Raw genomic sequence first — 19,013 nt, 5'->3', positions numbered from 1 at the left:
AGGATTAGTTAGAGACAGTATCAGAAGAGTTGAACAGAGTCTGGAAGAAACAAAAAGAAATTTGGATCAAAGTGAATCTTGGTACAAAAATTGGTTCTCTACCTCCCCCTGGCTGTTGACTTTGCTGCCTAGTTTGTTAGGAACCTTTATTGGCTTCATGTTACTTATTTCCTTTGGTCCTTGGGCATTTTGTCGCCTTACTGGTTTGGTTAAAAATCAGGTTGATGAGGCTACCAAAAATTCAGTTCAGGTTCACTATCAGCAGCTCTCTCAACAAGACCCCAAAGAACCTGAGGCTATAGACAAACCTACATTCCAACCTTTGAGCTTTCAGGAGTTTGAGTACCTGGCCAACCACCTGCGTTCACTCTGCTCCAGGCTGTGGAGATGCTTAAGACGGGGATAGTTTGGTGCCAGAATCTGGGAGCAAACATGGCTCTCTAAACATTGCCGGCAAAAACTTAATTCGTATCCTCTCTCGCCATGTCCAGAACTGGAAGCCCACCAGGTAACCTAAGCCAGGCACTTCACCCAATTGCTCTCTTCTTTTACTATATAGAAAAGGGGGAGATGTTGGGGACTGCTAGAACCTTGAACAAAATGGAGTGTGTCAACCATTTCTTGGCCTTTTACCTACATGACTGCGAGCACACATGCCCTTGAGACAAAGGAAAAGGCTAATCATAAAAGTTAAATTTACTCAGGGCAGCCCACCCGCCTAGCCAGGGGGAAGTAACCCTTATAGAGCAATTGTCTTTGTTAACAAAAGGTTAAAGTGTTCCTTTGAATACTTCCTACCCCTCCTTAATTCCTGCACCTGACTTATGCTGACAAGCATTTATGGAATGTGACTGATGGAAAATTATAGCTTTGTCTTTACCGTATTTGGTGTATATTTGAGTTGAGACTTGATTGGCATGCTTGTACCCCCCCAGATTCTTCCTCTATAAGTACCATCACACCCCAAAAATAATGATCAGCAAAAGTTGTCTTGAGCCTGCTTCCCTTAACCTCTTGAAATTTACTTTTAAGATCGGATCTGTTTGTGAAGGCCCACCAAATTAGTAGCGACCCTCATCACCTCATCCCCGCGGGTCGGGGGGTCCCCTCCGGGGGTCACAGTAAAAGGTCAATGTGAGTGGTTGTTGCCAGTGTAAAGAACAGATGTTGTCAGAAAATATGGAAAAGGGGAAAACTGGTCAGTGACTAACCACATTATGGTATTCTGTGAAGCCTTGTGTATATAGAAATAGCAACACAAAATTTCTACAAAACAACCCCAATGGTCCTGGTTTAAAATGTGTGCCTTTGCAGTGTTTCTGCGTGTGGTCTAGTGTTTAGTCATCGTTTGAAATGACACAGCGATTAGTGTGTAAGGAATTTCTGCACTTCTTCTCTTGCTGGATAAGGTATGAGATGTGGGCACTGAAATTTCCATATTCTTTTTTCCTGGGGGGCGGGGATTGTGTTGAATGTGACCTCAGGCAGGCACTGTGCCTCAGGATGCTTAATAACATTGTTTATATTGCATTTGTTGATAAGTGTAAATATGAGAGCTTCTGTGAACTGAGAACATATGTTGGGTGTGGGGAGGCTGGGAGGCAGAGAGGCCACTCCAATGCAGTTGTCTAACAACGTAGGGTTTTATTGTTTTTAAAGGTTTTTTTATTATTTTAATTTATATGTATGTGTGTGTCTGCGTGAGTGAATGCTACATATGTGCAGGTGCCCATAGAAACCAGAACAGTGTGTGTGATCTCTGGAGCTAGAGTTGCAGGCAGTTGTAAGACACCTGACATGGGTGCTGGGAACTGAACCCAGGTCCTCAGTAAGAACAAGCACTCTTAACTGCTGAGCCATCTCTCCAGACCCAGGAAGACTGTGTGTGTGTGTGTGTGTGTGTGTGTGTGTGTGTGTGTGTGTGTGTGTAACAAAAGGCAAACTCTGCTCTGCTGCTCTACCAGTTTAAGGGAGGGTGTGTTGAGAATGCTCAGCTTCAGAGGGTAGGCTGGACTGACAAACAAAAATGGCCGAGGTTGAGCAGTGAGATCTCAGTAGGCAGGAAGTGTTTACTACCAAGCCTGTTGGCCAGATTTCAGACCCCGGGACCCACAGTGCAAAGAGAACTCCCGAAAGCTGTCTTCTGACTCCCATACACGTACTGTGGCACTTGTGTCCCCTCCCTCACAATAATAATAATAATAATAATAATAATAACTTCTAGATGTTTATTTAAAGGCCAAAATCCCCGTCCTTAAGGGTCTCTGGGTTTTGTAGCTGGGAAGAGAAGTACTACTCTAATTGGATCCCAAACTGAGAGGCGACAGGTCTGAGGAGAAAGATGGCCAGAGCAGAGAACACAGAGTAGGACTGCACGCTGGTGGTCAGCACCCGGGGCCATGTTTGATTGGGAGGCAGGGTGCCCTTGGGGGTTTTAAGCCTACACAAGACTCTACCTTGTTCTCCTCAAGGGAAATAAATCACGGGCTGCTCAGTCAACTGGTCTAGGGTTAGGCAAAATACTGTCCTGTGGAATGGCATTTCAGAAGTTGCTTTGTTTTTGTTTTTTAATCCACCCGGAACTGAGTGTGAAGTCCTTGAATCTGAGTCTTCGTCCCCCCCTACAGCAACATAAAACCAAGTCAGTTACGATTCTTTCTCTTGGGCTTACAATGTAATAAGAATGAGAAACTCTGAAAGTTAATTAGGGTGATGGCACACTCTTGTAATCTCAGCATCCGGGGAGCTGAGGCAGGAGGATCTCGAGTTCGCGTGATGCCTAGAGTACGTAATCAGACCCTGACTCAAAGCAAAGTGTTCAGAGCCCCCCCCCCCAGTGCATATACTCCCTGTCAGAACCACGTGCGATGCCAAGGCTCGGAGGAGCAAAGGAGCCACGGCTGGTCATGTCAGCCACCCTGCACCAGCCATATGCGTAGCCCTCAGCTCCCCGAACTCACGCTCCCGCAGCCCCAGGGCTGACCCACGGTTCGAATTTTGGTGTTTGCTGCTGTTTGTCTGCTTCCAGCAGCTGCTCTGTTCTTTTTTTTTTTTTTTGAAGAAAACATTAATTGAAATGGAATGATATCACTTACCCCTTCCCTTTACCCTCTCAGCCCCTTCCAGCTACCCTCCCTTGGACTCCTTCTGTGCCCCGTTCTCAAACCGATTGCCTTTTTATCTGGTTGTATGTTACGTACCTGTGTATGTGCATGCACAAATGAGTCCTTTTCTGCTGTTTGTGTGTACATGGTTTCAGAGCTGACCGCTCTGCATTGGCCAAACCACAAGAGGGCTCATCCCTGGGATAGGCTAATTCTTTTGTCCAGGGGCGGGACTTTGTGAGACCGCCCCCATCCACATTAGCATAGCTATTGATATGCTGCCATTTTCAGGAGAGACTTTGACAGCAGACATCCTAGTGTTCTGGCTGTTACACACACACACACACACACACACACACACACACACACACACACACACACACACACACACCATACATCCCATGATGTTCCCTGAGCCGTAGATGCAGGAGCCATGATGCAGATGTTCCGTCCATTGGACCCGGGCTTCCCGAGGTTTGTTGATCTCTGTATTGTATCCTGTACTGGCTTTCTGTGACGTCTCCACGACTGGGGGTGGCAGCTGCACTTATCTATGGCGTAAGGATAAGATTTAGATACAGGCAGGGGTTATGCTTCTCTAACAGAGTGGTGGCAGTAGATTCTCAGGCCCATGGGCTCACCAGCCCTGGGACAAGCTAACGAGGGTTCCAGTACCCAGAATGACCCCTCATCCCCCCGTTGAGTGGACCTTAGGTTCAGTTAGACAGTGTTATAGACAGTGGTGGTCTCCACTTCCTGCTCCTTTGTGCATGTGTATGTGCACGTTCGTGTGTATGTTCACGGATATTACAGTTGGGTAGGACTGTGGAACTGCCCCCCTTCCCGACCCTGGCAGCTTACATGGTGTTTTCTTGAACCACGGAAGCTAGGCCACAGAGAAGATGCTCTCAAGTCATCTGAGTCTCGTGTTCTGAGTGTGTGGTGTCTTCAGCAGTAGGGGAAATCCGCAACCTCTGAGGGGCAGCCAAGGGCTGCTTTGATAATCTCTGTTGTTTTGGGAGTCATTCAGACCACCCTGACCAATCCTTTGTGTCTGGTACTGGGGTCTTTTTACTCTGTGGTTCTTGTGGAGAGTGTTGTCAGCCTAAGTGGCTTAACTTCCCTCAAGGTAGGTAGGTGTGTGTGTGTGTACGTGTGTGTGCATGAGCGTGAGTGTGCGCATGTGTGCATGCATGTGTGTGCGTGTGTGTGTGCACACCCACCTGTATATCTATCTGTAAGCGCACTTAGATGTGTATATTGTGCGTATAATTTTAGGTACATATAAAACATTATAATTCCTTGAGGCTTTATCAAACGATCTTGATGCCATTTGTCCCTCCTGCTGCTGTCTAAAACTCCTCCCTCCCCTCCAGCGGGGGGCCCCTCCCCCATGGTTACCGCGTATCCTACTTCATATCCCGTGTTTCCTGCTGTTCCTGCCACCCCCACCTCTGTCATGGTCCCTTCATACTTTTCTGGGTTTTGGCGTAGCTGCAGCGTACGCACTCACATCTCAAGATTTGGAATTGAGGACTACAGATGTTAAGAGACCTTGTGGCGTTTGTCTCTCTAGGTCTGGTTTACCTCATTTGGTGTAATCTTTTTTTCTAGGTTCATCCGTTCACCTGCAAGTTTTCATGATTTCGTTTTCCTTCACAGCTGAGTATTGTTCCCTTGTGTCTTATGAACCGCATTTTCATGACCCATTCATCAGCTGAAGGACGTTTAGGATGTCTCCATTTCCCGGCTATTCTGAACGGGGCAGCAGTGAACATGGCGACTGTTAACTCAGCGTGTCTGGAGTACACGCCAAGGGGCGGTGTAGCCGGGCCATCTGGCGGGCTGGTTTTTAGTTTCTGGTGACTCTGCACCCTGACTTCCAGAGTGACTGTGCCGATCTGCACCCCCACCAGCGAGGCTCTCGTCCTCACTAGCTCTCGTCATCAGCTGATTGGTTCGTCTTAGCCATTCTGGCTGGGGGGAGGCGGAGTCTCAAAGGTTGTTTTAATTTCCATTTCCCCAGTTGCTAAAGGGTGACGAGCACTCTTTGAGGCGTTTCCTGCCTGTTTTTCCTCATCTGAGAACTCTGTTGGGATCCGTAGCCCGTCCTCGACTGGGTGGTACTGATCCTCTGTCTGGTGCAGAGCTGGCAGCTGCTGTCTCCCGTTTCATGTGTTCCTTCTGGGCTCACAGAAGTGAGGCTTTCTCGTCTACACTTGACCCCTCACCTGCAGCTCCTTGGCTTTCTGAAGCCCTCGTTGCCGATTGCCGGCAAGCGGAGCCCTGTCCGTCCGGAAAGTCCATTCCGAGGCCGGCATTGCACGGGGGCTGCGTGTGTTTCTGCTAGCAGTTTCCACGGCCCAGGTTCAAATTGAGGTCTTGTGATAGAGCTGGGTCTAATTTCCTTTTTCTGCGTTGAGCAGACATCGGATTTCCCTGCACGGTTGTTGAAGGTGCTGTCCTTCTCCAGCGGGTGCATCTTGTCTCTGTCAGGTACCAGATGGCTGTACTTGCAAGGACACATGTTGGGACTCCTGTTTTGTCCCATTGGTCTACATGTCTATTTTTGTGTCAGTACCATACTGTTTTAATTATGATAGCTCTGTCATATGTCTTGAAGTCTGGACTAGCAATCCCTCCAGTATTCTTTTTGATCAGGAGTGATTTGGCTCTCTGGGGCCCTCTGGCTCCGTATGAGTCTTAGAATTGTTTTTATGTTTCTTCAAAGAATGTTGTGGGCATTTTGATTGGGATTGCATTGAATCTGTAAAGTGATCTAGGTAGTATGGTCATTTTCACAATGTTAATTCTACCAACCCGAACACAAGATGCTTTTCTCAACCTCTTTTTTCAGAGATTTGAAGTTTTTGTTGCAAAGGTCTTTTGCCTTCCTGGTTAGGTTTGTTCCAAGACATTTTTGTTGTTTTGGATGCTTCTGTAAATGGGAGTATGTCCATGATCTCATTTTCAGTGTTTGGTTTTGAGGTATAGAAAAACTGCTGGTTGGGTCAGACAGTTGTGGTGCACACCTTTAATTCCAGCACTTGGGAGGCAGATGCAGGTGGATCTCTTGGAGTTTGAGGCGAGGTCAGCCTGGTCTACAGAGTGAGTTCTAGGATAGCCAGGACTACACAGTGAAACCCTGTCTGAGAGAGAGAGGGAGGGAGAGGGAGAGGAGAGAGAGAATAGACTTTTTTTTTAATAAGTTGAGAGAGGGAGAGAGAGAATAGACTTTTTTTTTTAATGAGTTGCTTTTGCAATTTGCCACTTTGCTGAAATTATTTCTGGAAGTTTTCTGGTAGAATTCTTGGGATCTCGTGTATAATATCACCTGCAAATAAGGATAATTTGACTTCTTTTACTGTTTGTATTCCTTTATTTTTTCTCTTGCCTTATACCTCCAGCTAGTGCTTCTAGCATTATATTGAAAAGGAGTAGGAATAGTGACCAGTGCTGCCTAATTCTTGACTTTATGATTGCTTCAAGTTCTCCTCGATTTAGGATGATGTTGGCTGTGCGTCTGTCATATTCATCCTTTAGTATTTTGAGGAATATTCCCTTGGTCCTATTCTCTTTGGAACTTTTATCATGAAAGTACCTTAGGTTTTGTCAAAGGCTTTTTCTACATCTATTAAGATGATCATGAGATTTTTTCTTTAAGTTCATTTATGATTTATTATTTTTATTGACTTACATATGTTGACCCAACTCTGCATTTCCCAGATACAGCCAGCTTGATTGTGGTGGATAACCTTGATAGGTGCTGGTATTCGTTTTGCTAGCACTTACTAAAAGATTTTTGCATTTATATTTCTTGTGTGTCGAGTATGTGTGCAATGTGTGTGAGAGAGAGGGGTGTGTATTTGTAATGTATATGTGTGAGATGTGTGTGTTGTGTGTGAGACGTGTGCATGTGTATGTGTGTGTATGTGATGTGTGTGTAAGGCTGTATGGTGTGTGTAAGACATGTGTGAGATGTGTGTGAGATGTGTCTATGTGATGTATGTGTGTGAGGTGTATGTGTGAGAGGTGTGTGTGAATGTGTATGTGATGTGTGTGTGATGTGTGTATGGTATGTGTGTAAGATGTGTCTGTATATAATGTGTGTATGTGTGTGAGGTGTGTGTGTGTCTGTATGTGATGTATGCATGTGTATATGTGATGTTTGTGTGTGAGGTATGTGCATGTGTGTGTGATGTGTGTGTGATGTGTGTGATGTGTGCATGCGTGTGTGTGTGGTGTTGTTTCACTGTTGTCATACCTGTTAAAGCTGCCTTGTGTTTATCTTCTCTCTCTCCCCATTTCTTGTTTGTGTTCGTATTGGTTTTGTTTTCAATAGTTGACTCGAAAAGGAAGGTTTTGTTTTGGTTTGGTTTTGGTTTTTTGGGTTTTTTTTTTTTTTTGAGACAGGGTTTCTCTGTATTGTTTTGGAGCCTGTCCTGGAACTCACTCTGTAGACCAGGCTGGCCTTGAACTCACAGAGATCCGCCTGCCTCTGCCTCCTGAGTGCTGGGATTAAAGGCGTGCACAACCAATGCCCGGCAAGAAGGAAGACTTTTATAACATAGTTGCTATCAGAATCAGAAAATATACGCAAGACCAATAGGGGCACTGTGTTACTGGGGGTGGCATGGCATGCCGTGAGAATGTTTGTTTCTACAGGTGAAAAGTAGTCCTTGTGTTTTCCTCATGGCCATGAAGTTATTTTTGTGCTGATGCTTTTTGCAAAATTGGAAAATATTGGCCAATCAAGTGTTTAAGGAAAACGGTTACAAGGATATGCCCAAACCATTCTGCTCTTATACATACATGCATGCACATGTGTGCGCGCACACACACTCACATGCACAGAGAGAGGGAGGGAGGGTGGATGGTGAATGAGCTCGGGCATGCATGCATGCGTACATGCCCTGTTAGGAGCCTGAGTTTGCAGTGCTGGAAGCAGATCCTGAGGTGAGGGCTGCTCCTCGCTCCAGGTGCAGATGGAGCCTGTGCTGGGCATCCTCTGACATGCTCCGTACCCAGCTGATTCTTCAGCTCCCTGAAACACCCAGACAGGCATGACTTGATGGGGGGCAACGAGGGAAGCTGCTAACTACCAGGAGGAGTCAGAGAAACCCTAGCAGGGCCGTGTGAGCAGAGTTGGCTAAGCAAGGAGCACAGAGGAAGCTCTGGGAAGATCACCCTCGCCCATGTGTCCATGCGTACCAGCCAGAGGAGCCTGCATGCAGCAAACAACTGTTGGGGGTGTGAGGGAGTTACGGAGAGAAGAGAAAGAGAAGGGAAGCCAGCAAGAGTGGGCTTTGTGTGGGGCCCAGCGCTACTTAAATTCCAGTTTGGGACACTGGGGTCCTGTGGAAGGGGGGCTTCACATGGCCCTGTGACTGATGAGACACCTGTCTTCTGTACGGACCTAGAACCTGGCAGGAAGAGCTCTTGTTCTGCAGTGAGACTGCTGCCAGGGATGTGACCATGGGATTAAAGGTGTGACTAACTCTTTGAGTATCAAAGGCGGAGCATCAAGTTGAGCTCTGGAGCCTGGTGCTGCCCTGTTAGGACCAACCTCATTTCCCTGGTGGGAGCCACAGAGAGCGCTGAGATTCTTCATGGAGAGACAAGAGAAACAGGGGAGCCCCACGAGGGGTGACGTGGTGTGAGGAGTCATTGAGAACCCCTCAAGGAAAAGAGTTTCAGACGAAAAGAGGAAGAAATTTGAGGAATAGAGAGCAGGGGTGGTAAGAGGAGTCCAGTGCCGTGGCTGGGTGACCCGCCAAAGTCTGGCATGACTTGGTGTTTGACCGTGAAGGGTTACAGTGCTGTCCATAGTCTCTTTCGTCAGATTCTAGGCCACCCGTGGGAATTGCACCCAGATAGCATCTGCTTTAGGTTACTCACAGTGCCTTACAGTAAATCAGCAGATGTCCAACCGCTTACCAGTGGTTTGGAGTGACGGTGCTCTGTCTTCAGGTGTCACACACACTCTTGACCGTTGTCCGCCTGTAATGGGCGTTTGAAGTGAAGACCGGCACGCGTATCTCACACCGAGACACGAGTGTTAGTGGCGTTGCCTCAAATGTCTTTCTGCCGGTGTCTGAAATTCATTCTCATAGTGGTTTTTCTTTGTTTGTTTGCATAGCTTGGCGCCCGTGTTTGCTCTCTTTGTACCATTTTACTGCTCCATCCCAAGAGTCCAAGTGGCACAAATCCTGGGCCCGTTGTCCATCACAAACAAGACACTGATTTATATATTGGGACTACAGGTACGGTATGCATTTTATGTTCACATCTCTCTAGCCAGAGCTGGGTGTCTTTTGTGCTTTGTTTTGTTTTGCTCTTTGCTCTTTTGTCTCTTTCTCCTTCAGCAGTGTTTCCATAAGTCTGGCTTCACGGTCTGCAGGGAGGAAGTGTTAGAGAGAGAGACAGACAGACAGACAGAGAGACAGAGACACAGAGAGAGAGATACAGAGAGAGAGATACAGAGAGAGAGAGAGAGTGAGTATAGGAGGTGCTAGAATGCTTTCATAGCCTTCAGAAATCTGATAAAAGCTTTCGCTATAATTCGTATCAGTGGAAAATATTTTCATTTAATCATGCATTTGTATGTAACTGCATCTGAGAATCATAGTTTGAAGTGGAAAATAATAAGAATAGTGGAAAATGGAAAACCAGTGTCATAGTCAGGGTGTCATGTACTGTGCCATATATAAAGCCATGAAAAGAAACCCAGCATGCTCTGCCCGCCTAGGCTGCGGAGTTCGCAGGAAGCACCGTCAAGCTGAGTCTGTAGTAGTCAGAGGAAGAAGCAGGAGGATTTTAGGTCCAAGGCCACAGTGGGCTACAGAGTGAGTTCTGGGCACCCTGGGCAGCCGAGTAAGACCCTCTCTCAAAATTTAAACAAAAAAAGGAAAAAGAAGGGGCTGAGAGATGGCTGGGTTGAGGGTGTGCACTGCCCTTGCAGAGAGAGGACCCAAGGTCAGTTCCCAGCACCCCACTTGAGGCAGCTGGTAACTGCCTATACCTCCAGCTCCAGGAGAGCTGACCTGTCTTCTGGCTTCCGCAGGTGCTGCCCTCACACACAGACGCACACATGCACACGTAACCAAACAGAACACAAGTCATGTCGAGTGTAAAGAGACATAAGACAACTCTCAGTGGTAACATGCTTGCACGGCATGTCCAAGACCTCAGGCTCAGTATCCAGCGTGCTCCCCTTCCGTGAAGGTGGAAGTGGTCTGTGTCTGTCTGCGCAGACGTGGTGGCCGGGTCATGCTTTACAACTGCCTTGCTGTGAAGCCACAAGAGCCTTTTGTGTGACTTGAAAACTTAGACCGTCAAGGTCATGTCCCCCAGCTTGTCCCCAGTGTACTAGAAGTCTCCGAGCTCTCCAGGTTTCTGTCTTCGCCCTCTCTGTCACTTTCTCTTCTTTTCCTCTCACGGCTGGCTTGTGAGCAGTCTCCAGCTTCCCGTGGCGCCCCGTGTAGCTTCGCCTTGTGATACCCCCGGTCGGTCCGCACGGTGTTTCCTATCCCACGCGTACCCGTCCGGATACACAGGGACGTGCCTCCCCCCCCCCACCTTGTCACCCTTGACCTTCCCTCCCCTTCTCCCGTCTGCTGTCCGTTACCAGTGGCTCGCCTAGGGCCGTAGCTGTCTCCTCCACATGGTGTGGCTGCCTTCACCTTTCAGACGCTGCAGCGAGACACGTGGGTCCCGGCTCACTGTCTTGCCATGGTTTCCTTTGGCAGTGAGATGTGTGTCAAATTCCAAAACCCCTTGAGTCTCCTGGTGACAGTGTAGTTCTCCCAGCTCCGAGGTTAGGCAAAACCATCAAAGGCAGAAAGGGCATTGTACTGTGCATTCTTCCCGCCAGCCTGGCCCCTGAGCTGCATCAACCCCAAATAACACACGAGACACTATATTAATTATGAAGCTGTTGGCCATTTGCTCTGGTTTCTTAATGGCCTGCTCTGACTTAATTATTAACCCATAATTATTAATATATGTTTTTATGAGGTCTTATCTTACCGATAGCTCCAGACTTGCACCCTCTCCTCCCCGGGATCTCACAGTGACTCTCCACTCTTGACTACATTTCCCAGAATCCTCCTGGACTCCTAGTCCCACCTATCTTGCTTCCCTATTGGCCAACAGTGCTTTATTTATTAGCCAGTCAGACATACACACAGAAGGACCTCCCCATCATCTCATTACATCATTGGTTATGGAGTAGGTGGAAGTCCGTAGGATCACAGGAACTTCGGCTGGGTGGCTTAACGTCCTCTTAGCCCTGCCCCAGTGTAGAAATGTCTATACCACCACCTCAGATAGGTTTCCAAATCAATGTGAGTTTCTACTTTTCTCATGGTACTGACACTGCCTTGGTAAGGTAGAGGGTGGTGTCGTTAGGTGGGAGTGGAGGTCTGTCACATTATTCTTGGCAGAGTCTCGTCCTCCTCGAGAGGGACGGCCTGGGTTCTCGTGTGTCCAACACCTCTCCATACTTCCCCACCCTGAAGTCACAATGTTTAAAGCTCCTGCCTGTCCTCCCCTTTCCTCCATGCACTCTGCCCTTTCTTGCATGGTGTGTGTGTGTGTGTGTGTGTCCCCGTCCGTCCGTCCGTCCGTCCGTCCATCCTGGGATCTGAACTCAGGTCATTACGCCTGTACGGCAGGCACTTATGCACCGAGCCATCTCCCCCAAATCCAGCTCCTTTCACGCATGTTTCTCCGGCTCTCTTTCCCCCTACGGTGGGTACTCGAAGCCAGGAATATTAGAAAGACAGATGGACGGGCAGGCGAGAAACTTTAATCATAAGAGCCAGAGTGCTTGTTTGGGGACACATGTGTAAGCCATCGGGTGGTGGCACCAAGATGTAGTCACTGGGAGGTGCTCGCTTGCCCAGAGGGACATTTCCGCCCTTCCAGAATGCAAGCCGGGGCTTCTTACTAAGGCGAGGGACGTGAGAGACCCGAGAAGCTATTCCTTTACTGACAAGTGACAGGCTCTGTGACCTGTGTGGGAGAGGCAGGTGGATGAGGAGTGCAGAGCCACGTGACAGAGCACCCCAGCCACGCCCTCCTGCTGCTGCCCGGCCCAGGGCAAGCACTCGGCCCTCTGTCCTCGTCGGCTGATGAGAATCTGAGTGAGGACACGAAATGCCCGGAGAGCAGTACCTGAGTCTAGAAAAGGATGGCTAGTTTTGGGTTCCTCTTCTCGCGAGAGCTGGGTGCACGCCGGCCTAGCGTCATGCCAGACGGAAAGGTCAAGTGGACAGTGGCGGCCACTGCACCTTCCCTGTGGGTGGGCACTGGAGCGAAGCCCACAGCCCCCTTTCCCTCCCTGCCTGCCTGTGTTCTGTGTTTCTGTGTCACCCGTGCAGACCTCTGAAGTCTCTGTCTAGCAGTGTCGGCTGTGCGTCCGGGCTGTGCTGGCCCAGTGCCCTCTTCCTCCCTCCGCAGTCCTGCAGCTCCTTCCCAAACTGAGCAAGAAACCACAGATCCCTTTATTCTCACAGGACTCTGGGAGACGCTGCGCGATCTGTGTTTTGTTTTGTTGTTTTGTGTAGGACCTCGAGCACGTCTCTCAGATAAAGGAAAACAAAGAAAGAAATTTCATGGGATCTCATTCTAACGCCCTTCATACTTTTGCATCAGTTAAAACTTTGCTTCTACTAGCATACTCTGCTTTTTTTTCAATTGTAACAACTTGGTTTTACTTTTTTAACAAAATAAAAAATATTAAGATAAAATTAAAAGAAAAATCATCACAAGGATGTTGGACAAGGCAAACCACCAGAAGGAAAAGAGCCCCAAAAGAAGGCACAAGCATCAGAGGCTCACTCGTTCTCACACTCAGGAGTCCTAGAAACACTCTAGACTGAAGCTGTAATGTATACACGGGGACCTGGCATTGCTAGCTTAACTCGTGGCCTTGGGTGAACCAGAGTGAGGTACCATTGGGCATAGACTTAGATGCTGGCAAGTTCTCCATTCTGAATGTTCACAGAGCAATGGTGAGAAACTAGAATAAGGGAGTTATATGAACAGCTATTATATATACCTAGCACCAAGTATAGACAATACTGTTGCTTCCGCATTGTTCATGCTAAAGTCCAATTGTGAGTGAGTATATTCTTGAAAGTCAATTCTTTTTCTTTGCATGTCAGGGGCCAGGCTCAACACCTGTGCTATCAGATACAGAAAGCCTGGAGTCTTCGGTGAAAAGATTAACATCTTGTTTTATTTTAAACAAGCAGAATTGCTACCCCTTCACTTTTAAACTGCTTCCCTAAATTGTGCTGTGCATGATTAATGTGTATGTAATTCCTGTGGTCGCCTCTGCAGTGTGTGAAATTAAGTGTGCTGTGGCTGGCAATTGGATTTCATTTTTAGTTGCCTTTTGTTTTCTTTTGTAGCTTTTCACCTCTGGTTCCTACATCTGGATTGTAGCCATAAGTGGACTTGTAAGTGTAATTTTGTTTTGTTTTTTTTTAACCTCCCTCCCCTGGTTTTCCCTTGTTTATTGAAAGGAAGAAGAAGAAAAAATAGGAAAAAGAATTCAGGGTCAGATTGCGGGTGGCACACACCTGGTCCCCAGCACCCTTTCCCTCATGTCAATATAGCTTGGTGTTCCTTCCCTGGTGACTAAGATAGGGCCGTTACACGGAAAGTCACAGTCAAGACAAAGGAGACCGGTTGGTCTGGGTTTCAGAGTTGCTTTGATGAAGGTGTCAGATGAGGTTTCTCTGTCAGTGTTGTTTTCAAGTGGCATCAGTTGTGGAGTTCATAGCAAGAGGAGGATGACGGAGAATGAGCGGGACAGCTACCCCACGCCGCCCCACTTACTGTGTAAGGGACACACGGTTGCAGAGGGAAGGATGAGGTGGCCACACAGTTGGGGGGGGTCCCCGAGATCATCGCGTCTGTGGCCAGAGAGGGAAGAAGGGGGGGAGCCGGAGGTTTTGGTTCCCCAGTGTGAAGATTTGCTTCTCTCTCCAATGTCCATGGGAATCCACTACACTCCAGGAAACATTTTAAGACACTCACAGCATGTGGCTGACCTAAATGTAACCCTCTAAACTTATGAAAGTAAATTTGTAACTAGCGTGTATAGAAAACAGTTTTGCCCAGGCACCCCAGCACTCGGGAGGCAGAGGCAGAGCGGTCTCTGTGAGTTCGAGGCCAGCCTGGTCTACAGAGCGGGCTCCAGGACAGCCAGGATTTGTTTCACATAGAAACACTATCTTGAAAAACAAAACTAACAAACCGTTTTAATCTCCTTTAAAAAAAATCTAAGAAAATTACAGAATGGGTTTATAGGAATATGCACAGCATCCGAGGGGGAAACAGACAATTACGCCCCCACTGCAGACCTGTCGGTAAGTCACCCCGACCCTTGTCTCCTGCAGGAAGGAACAGGACTTTGGCTAAGGCACTGAGCAGCTTTCTCTTGTCTCTCCGTGGTATGAGTCAGATAGAATGCAGTCATTCATTTCCCTTAGCTGCTGTGCTCCCAGCTAAAACCCTGAGGATCAAAATGAAGGCTTTTCTCTCCTTATTTCATTATTTACCCAGGAAACCCATAGTGCAGCCTTCAGAGCTCCCGAGACAGCCAGGTGGTTCTTGTTTTCCTCCCTCCTTTCCCCTCCCTCCCTCCCTCCCTCCCTCCCTCCCTCCCTCCCTCCCTCCCTCCCTCTCTCTCTCTCTCTCTCTCTCTCTCTGTCTCTCTCCCTCCCTCCTTCCCTCCTCTCCCCCTCTCTCTCCCTCACCCTCTTCCTCCCTCTTTCTTCCCTTCCCCTCCTCTCTCCTCTCTCTCCCTCCCTCCCTCCCTCCTTCTCCCCCTCCCTCCGCCCTTAGAGACTGGGTTTTATTCGATGAACCCAGGTTCACCTTGAGCTCACAGCTGCCCTGCCCCACCGGGATCACAGTTGAGAGCTGTCTGGTGTTCCTGAGACCTCTTGTGGTTTGGGGTCATTCTGGGGTCAGTTTTGCCTGCAGGCCACCGGGCCTCTTCTTCCCAGTGCTGCTCACCACCACTGACAGAGCCACCCTGGCAGTGAGAGGGCATGCGGGGACAGAGTCATCACAGAAGGTCTGCGTTTTCGTCACGTCGGGCTCCTGCGGGCCCATTTACCAACCAGACGTAGCGTTTCTTTCTTTAATAACACGCCATGACACGTTTGTTTAAAATCGCCCCATTTCTTTCGCTGTTCTGTTTTTAGACTTCTGGTGGTAAGTTAAGTGCTTGCTGTCACCTCAGAGAGTTTCATTCTGTGCCATTCGGGCCCTAGAACTGGAGGCCGAGTTTCTCAGCCGTTGGTCACTCTGGTCTCCAGAAGTGTTCATGCCGAAGTCATGTCTCTTTCCAGTCTGCACCTTAGTAGCCCGTAAGCGGAGTTTAACCTTCTGAGGGAATCAGAGGGCACCTGGTAATTTCTCACGTGAAAATCCTTTTCTCAGAGGTGTAAACAGGCCCACAATGTGTTTGACATAGAAATCCCAGATGACTTGGCATAAAGTCTGATAAATCTTCGTATTAATCCTTTTCTCATTTTCCCAGCATGTGGATAGCACCTTGTTTATTTCTAATCTTGAGCTGAGTGTGTATGGTGGAGCTCATACCTGGCATCCGCAAAGCCCCCAGCACTAATTAGCTGGTTGATTAGAGTGAAATGATTGACAGCAGCACTAATCACAGCTAGTTTTCTTTCTCGCCGTGCCATACATGCTGGTGATTAGCGTGCCGTTTTCCTCCTGGCTCTGTCAGGAAAGCCCGTACTCCTCTTACGATACCGTATGTCACGTATAATACGGTGTGAAGATAGGATGATTGGAAAGGGGGTTTCGTTTATAATCAGAGCGTGGCGATGCACCCCTGTAATTGAAGCACTCAAGAGGCAGAGGCAGGAAGGTTGTCGGTTCAAAGCCAGTCTGTATTCCAACCAGAAGAAGAAGAAGAAAAACCCAGCAGCATTCTTTACGAACGTCTCGCTTGTTGGCCGATGAACTGACTATAGGGCCCGCCCGTATCTGAGAGCCACAAAGTCAGTCCATCCAGATGCCTCTTGCTCAATGTGACTTCTCCTTTCCCCTATAGACGAGATAACTTCCTTTTTCTCTTTTGGTTTCAATGCTAACTTTTTAGCATTAAACGTTACAGTTCGCGCTACCAGATTAGAACGTGAAGCGGTGTTACAGAGCCTGTTGTCGAGCTCACCAAAATGGCTTTCCGGGTACTCGCTGTCAAGTGTAGCAATCTGAGGGCCCACAATGTGGGAAGGGAGAGCAGACTCTTACAACACACCCGCACAGACCCACAAACAAACAAACAAATGTAATGGAAGTCATTAGCTGTGTGTGTTAGTGGATACACACACACACACACACAGACCCACAAACAAACAAACAAACAAATAAATAAATGTAATGAAAGTCATTAGCTGTGTGTGTTAGTGGATACACACACATACACACACACAGACAAACAAACAAACAAATAAATAAATGGAATGAAAGTCATTAGCTGTGTGTGTTAGTGGATACACACACACACACAGACCCACAAACAAACAAACAAACAAATAAATAAATGTAATGAAAGTCATTAGCTGTGTGTGTTAGTGGATACACACACACACACAGACAAACAAACAAACAAACAAATAAATGTAATGAAAGTCATTAGCTGTATGTGTTAGTGGATACACACACATACACACACACACAGACCCACAAACAAACAAATAAATAAATGGAATGAAAGTCATTAGCTGTGTGTGTTAGTGGATAGATACACACACACACACACACATACACATTTAAACTTTCACCATCAGAAGCCATCGTGTATCAAAAATACCTTGCTTAGGAAATAACTTTACTTAACTCTGGCAATTATTATGTGACTTGTTTTATTCTGGGGGCAAGTGGGCAGGGCTGGAGAGGAAGCTCAGTGATAAGAGCACTTGTCTAGCATGCCTAAGATCTGGGTTTAAAACCCTAGCACCAGGATGGGGGAAAATTGTGTAAAACAGTGGTTCTCAACCTGTGGGGCTGAGACCATGGTAGGGTTTACATATCAAATGTTTATATTTCATAAAGTAACAAAATTACAGTTATGAAGCATTGACAAGATAATTTTATGGTCGGGGTCACCACAACATGAGCTGTATTAAAGGGTTGCAGCATTAGGAAGGTTGAGAACCACTAGTGTAAAACGTTTTGTTGTTTTCTGTCTTAGAAACAGGAAAGCTGTTCGCGCTCTCCTAGAAAGCTAACTTTGGCTTGAGTTTAGTTTATTGTAAGTTAATCTCTTTTAATTCTAACAGGTTTTTATCTCTTCTTGTGTTGTTTATTCTTGCTTCTGAAAACACAGTTCTAAAATACCCAGCAGTTAATGGAGAGGCTGATCAGCGACCGTGCACCCTGTTTTATCACCTAAGAGCCAGTCTGTGTCTTCGACTGGTCACGGGGATGGATGTGGACCAAATCCTTTTCCTAGGTGGAGGCAAAGGCATTGCTACCTTACCAGTAGCCACAGGACTCTGAGAACAGCTGTCCTGTGGTTTCATCTGGTGACCTGTGGGGGGGGGGGGGGTCCACCCGCTGCCTAGAAGGATGAAGGGTTCAGCTGGGCCTCAGGCTTGCTTTGAGATGGCTCGAGTTTCATATTGTGTGTGTGTGTGTGTGTGTGTGTGTGTGTGTGTGGTGTGTTCATGCTGTGTGCTGACATCTTCCTCCTTCGGTGGTTCTGTTTAAATATGAGTTGCTCTGAAAGGCTGGAGTGGTGGAATTATGAAGTTTGGCTTAGTACACGAGGGGTGTTTCATTTTGTTCCAGTGCTTCAAAGTTGTTAAGAATGGGCACATCTGTGTATTTGTTAGTGTGCTTGAGCGTACTTGTGGGGGTGCACATGTGTGTCCACGCGCAAACTAACATCGGATGTCTCTGTAGGTTGCTAAGGACAACAGTCATCGTATACTGAGTCAGTGTCTCTCAGTTAGCATAGATCTTGCCAGTCCGGCCCCTCTCGCCAGCCGGCTCGCTTGCTCTGGGTGCTGTATCTTAGGCAGGCCTCCGCGCCCACCTAGTGTCTGTGTGGTGGGCGCTGGGACCCAAGCAGCCACTTCTCCCACGGAGCCGTCTCCCCAACTCCAGGTGCCTGGACGTTTTTGGTGAACTACTCTTGCTGGGGATCTCCTGAATTACCTTGGTACAAGACTGAAAAAGGAAAAAAAAAAATTAGGCCAGTGTGTATGTCCATAGCTCTACCCGCCTCACACGCGTTAAATACTTAATTTCCCCCAGAGCAAATGTTGCCTACCTATTGCACATTATTTAAGCTCTTCTTGTGGTTCTGCCGAGAGCCTTGCAGCCATCTCCGTCCCAGAACTTCCCCATTTGCCGCAGTTTCATGAATCATAGCAATGAGTCATAGCCACCAGAACGTACCTTGACTCTCAAAAGCATGGTCCGGACCCAGCCATGATTAAGATAGAAAGAGCCTCTTCTGCCAGGCGTATGTTGGCGCAGTTCATTCACATCCTTATCACTTGCCTTTTCCCACACGAAGAGCAAGCTCACTGGTCCCTCGGTCCCCTGGTCCCCATGGGCGTGTGCCGTGGCGCCCCTCACGGCGCCCGTTCTTTGCCGTTGCCACCTGCTCCGGGCAGCGCACCAGACCTCGGCTATCTCACCATCAAACAATCTTGGCGCGGAAGAAAAGGATCTGCCTCACCCACTGTAGGGTAGAAATGTACAGGGAAGCCAGATTACATCGAACATTGAGTGTGGTTTGAGTTTGGGTTGTTTTCTGTGGGCAGTTAGGGTCTTAAAAGCTTCTCGAACAAACGCTCAGATGGCACGAGATAGTATCTCCTGGGTGTACATGGGAGGGGGGGAGGGGAG

General features: G+C 47.8%; 1 protein-coding gene across 2 annotated transcripts in view; it reads left to right on the top strand.

Moving 5' to 3' along the window:
- Ubac2 (UBA domain containing 2) overlaps positions 1 to 19,013 on the top strand; it is a 157,694-nt gene that overhangs the window by 97,891 nt on the left and 40,790 nt on the right. The window contains exons 5-6 of one of the 2 annotated variants that reach the window (XM_005079428.4): positions 9,244 to 9,367; positions 13,523 to 13,570. In XM_005079428.4, coding sequence (XP_005079485.1) covers positions 9,244 to 9,367; positions 13,523 to 13,570 — 172 coding nt within the window. The remainder of the gene's footprint in view (positions 1 to 9,243; positions 9,368 to 13,522; positions 13,571 to 19,013) is intronic. The other variant, XM_013120115.3, reaches the window with a different exon arrangement.

Source organism: Mesocricetus auratus, unplaced genomic scaffold (assembly GCF_017639785.1).
Source record: "Mesocricetus auratus isolate SY011 unplaced genomic scaffold, BCM_Maur_2.0 Super-Scaffold_2245, whole genome shotgun sequence".
Classification (NCBI taxonomy): Eukaryota; Metazoa; Chordata; class Mammalia; order Rodentia; family Cricetidae; genus Mesocricetus; species Mesocricetus auratus.
This window is presented reverse-complemented; position numbering and strand designations above follow the sequence as displayed.